Source organism: Ricinus communis, chromosome 4 (genome assembly GCF_019578655.1).
Source record: "Ricinus communis isolate WT05 ecotype wild-type chromosome 4, ASM1957865v1, whole genome shotgun sequence".
In the NCBI taxonomy this organism is placed as follows: domain Eukaryota; kingdom Viridiplantae; phylum Streptophyta; class Magnoliopsida; order Malpighiales; family Euphorbiaceae; genus Ricinus; species Ricinus communis.
Genome location: NC_063259.1, coordinates 29,378,983 through 29,382,532, shown reverse-complemented (window position 1 = coordinate 29,382,532; position 3,550 = coordinate 29,378,983). Strand labels below are relative to the sequence as shown.

At 36.3% G+C, this 3,550-nt stretch overlaps 1 protein-coding gene across 1 annotated transcript; it reads right to left on the bottom strand.

Moving 5' to 3' along the window:
• Window positions 1-699: 699 nt before the first annotated feature.
• Window positions 700-3,135, bottom strand: LOC8266036 (hypersensitive-induced response protein 4). The gene is made up of 5 exons (XM_002510869.4): window positions 2,767-3,135; window positions 2,509-2,629; window positions 2,333-2,424; window positions 2,110-2,206; window positions 700-1,267 (listed from the first exon to the last, which is right to left on the bottom strand). The coding sequence occupies exons 1-5, from the start codon at window positions 2,959-2,961 to the stop codon at window positions 897-899; spliced, it is 876 nt and encodes a 291-aa protein (XP_002510915.1). The 5' UTR covers window positions 2,962-3,135; the 3' UTR covers window positions 700-896.
• Window positions 3,136-3,550: the final 415 nt, after the last annotated feature.

Below are 3,550 nucleotides of genomic sequence, written 5' to 3'. Positions count from 1 at the left end.
CTGTTTTCTTTTTCTTTTTTTATTATGTGGACAAAAAGAGTTACTGCAATTCTTTTCCCGACATTTGCTCCAACACCCAGTCACTATTAGACAACAATAAAATTTATGGATATTTAATCGGCAAAACCTATTCTCAGGTCCTCCAAGAAGTGGAAGTCAAAACAAATATCTAGTATCACTCGATTTATGCAAAAACAAAAAATTACGCTTTATTTTGATGAATTTTAAAGTTTGTAATAATCGTATAGTAAACTTCTGAAAATTATCTCATGTATCCTACTATTTCATATTTTAAAATCTTAATTTATTATAATCACTGTTCAAATATTTAATTTGAACGAATTTCACTGTTTTATAAATAAAAAATTATAATTTTCATCGCATACTAGAAATATTAAATTTCGGAAATCCAACTTAGCTCGAATTCATGGTTTAAATAAAAGCTTTCATCCATCTTAACAAGAAGTTTAAAAAAATTCGGTTAAATTTAAAACCAGGGCAAACACATTTTAAAATCACCGAACTATTGTAACTTTTTGGCGTTAGATCCTTATAATTTTATTTGTGTTCATAGAAGTCCCTAAACTATTATTTGTATAAACATTAAGGACTTTCCTTCAAATCATTAACCGCAGGTTATTAAATCAGATTTGTGTTGACAACAATAAGAGTTTTAAGAACCTTTTTCTAGGGAAAAAAAAAAAAAAAGCAACTGTAGATGCCTTATGTTGCATTCTTTAGACCTGATTGGACTTTGTATTGCCAACGCACCACTATCCTGCTGTACAATATCATCCTATTCAAGCTATATGCAAACAGAAGTACCAACAAAAACGTGTTTAAAATCTGGACATACTATGCAAAAGGGATAATACTCAGTAGCATACCCACTCCGTTTAATCCGCATTCACCTGTGCACTGGCTGCCTCCATCATACCATTGCGTATTTGCTCACCAATATCCCTTACATGGCCAGGGCCATGGGGAATAAAGATAGTAGTCTTCTCAGATGAGTTGCCAAGGTCTTTAATTGTGTCAAAGTATTGGGTGACCATGATGAGATCCATCACCTCCTTAGCAGTGGTGCCCTCCACCTTGTGAGAAAAATTCAAGATGTTCTCTCTCAATCCATCTGTTATTGCTTGCCTCTGCCTGGCTACACCAACCCCACCAAGGTACTTGGCTTCAGCTTCAGCTTCTGCCTTTTTGACTTGGAGCACCTTCTCTGCTTCCCCTTTGTATACACTAGCCAGCTGAAGCCTTTGAGCTACATTACAAAATAAATATTTAATACTTACAGTCAAACTAAAATCAAAGAGCGAGACTAGGAAACCATCAATAGCAAGTTTGCCATTGGTCACTGGATTCTTTGTTAGTTCAGAAATAATGAAAATTGAAGATCCAGTAGCTCATAAATCTGAAGATCAATCCCATAGAGCAAAATAACACTTCAAGTGTATTGATGTTTTAAGCAAATCACAAACTAGTTACTGCTGAAACCATTACTTAGGAGTTAGTTTGATGCCTATTTCATGCTAGTGACTTGAAATTTGTAAAGTCTAAGTTGTAAGGCAAAAAAGCTACAGCCATATCACAAGCATATGCAATCAAGTGTTATGTTCTTAGAGTGACTAATAAAGTATCTACAAATGACTCTAAATAATGTTTATGAACTTTTTGTTTGGATTTCATAGAAAACAGCTATGGACGGCCAATATAACAGACATCTAAGATTACTGTTGTCTACTATTTCATATTATATTTGGATAAATTCTGAACTTTGTATGTGCAGAAAGGAACTATAACTCATTTCTCAAGTAGCATTTTGAAGATGGAATCTCTATTTCCATAGCAACCATAAGTTTCAGTTTGGCTGCTTAGCATCTCATGTGCCATTACAACTGGATGGCAACAACCACACACTGTCAGTCCATAAAAATTGAGGCTAGTATGATTTGTTCTCAAAAACAAAAGAGAAATCCTTCCAAGAATTATAGTTATGGACTTCCTGTTTTCAATCATCAGCAAGTTTATTTCCAATATTTGAAATCAAAAGGTCTAGGACTTCAGGTGAAATAATAAGAGTCAGATTCCAGAAACGAAAGATACCTGCATTAATCTCATTCATTGCCTTACGGACAGAGGCATCAGGTATAATGTCAACCATCAGAATGTGCTCTATGCTGTATCCATAAGCTCCCATCACCTATTCCATGAATCCAACAAAATATATACATATTGCCCTATTAAGCATCTAAACAAACAAAAACAGGAAGCACCAAAATGAATGCCCAAGTGCTTATTAAAGAAAAGCATGGAATAATTTAATTACCTTCTCAAGTTCCTCCAAGACAGCTTTAGCAACTTCACCTTTCTGCTCAAAGAGTTCATCCAAAGTCATTCTTGGAACAAGAGCTCGAACCACTTTAAGAAAACAAATTAATGCATAATAATCAGGTGAAATCCAAGATAATAAATCAAATACAGGTTGTCATCATAAAGAATCACCATCAAAAACATAAGCCTGAATCTGCTCTTCAGGGTTTGCCAACTCGTAAAAAGCATCATCAGCATTTGCCTTGACTACTCTGTACTGAATTGAGCATACCAGTTGTACGAACACATTGTCCTATATAACAATACGATCATAATTAATTTCTCGAATTGAAGATCATAATCACAAATTATGAGTCGGTTAAAGTTTTAAAGAAAACCTAAAATAGGATAATCAGAATCAATTAAAATGGAGAAATAAAATTGAAAAACCTTAGTCTTGGTTTCGATGCGGACATCGAGGGAGCTAATTCTGGTGGAGAGGACACCGGCGAGAAACTGACCAGCGCAAGGGTTGAAGAAGTGGAGACCAGGCTCAGCCAATTTCTCGAAGCGGCCCCACCTCTCGATGACGCCTATACTAGCCTGGTCTATGCACCCACACAGAAAACAAAACGAATTACCCATTTAGATGATTGACCCGATTATCAGGCTCGCTAGCGCTTGCTTTCTTCTGCGCAAAGAAAGAGTCTGTGGCGCTCAAGAGGACAAGTTAGTGAAGGTGCTGATCGGGCAGCGTTGATATTCTTATGTGCGGGCCATGGTGCATGAGATGAGGAAAAGGAAAAACTCCTTTTGCCACGTAAGTTTTATTTTATATTTTTCTCTTATTTTATCAGTTTGCGAATAAATGGAGGAGAATTGTCCTGTTCTTTTACTTCGTCAACTAGTCCTCCATACTCCACGCACTATAATTTCTCCAACAGTAAGATGACTACTATAATCTAATTTAAACAGAGGGCAGAGGGAAAGGACAGGAAGCGAGTGAGTAGGTAAGGCAAAGCTTATGATGGGCTTAAACGCGAGTTTTATCGGTGTAGGCCTGGCTTCAAAATAGATCTTGTTACGTTCTCGTCAATTGGACTGGGCTGCTTCGTTACCTTCTGCAAACAAGTTTAAATACTTCATTTTGAACTGCTGGCTTCAAATTTCCCTTGAAGAACCCTTTGCTATTTATTAGGATTCAAGCCCTGAGGATTACAGTACAGGCTAGCAA

Excerpts from the sequence above, each read along its gene's own strand:
- LOC8266036 (XM_002510869.4), bottom strand. The coding sequence starts at position 2,961 with ATGGGTAATTCGTTTTGTTTTCTGTGTGGGTGCATAGACCAGGCTAGT. Across the intron at positions 2,425-2,508 it reads TCAGGCTTATGTTTTTGATG|TGGTTCGAGCTCTTGTTCCA; the intron begins GTGATTCTTTAT and ends GTTTTCTTAAAG. Across the intron at positions 1,268-2,109 it reads AATGAATGAGATTAATGCAG|CTCAAAGGCTTCAGCTGGCT; the intron begins GTATCTTTCGTT and ends TTTGTAATGTAG.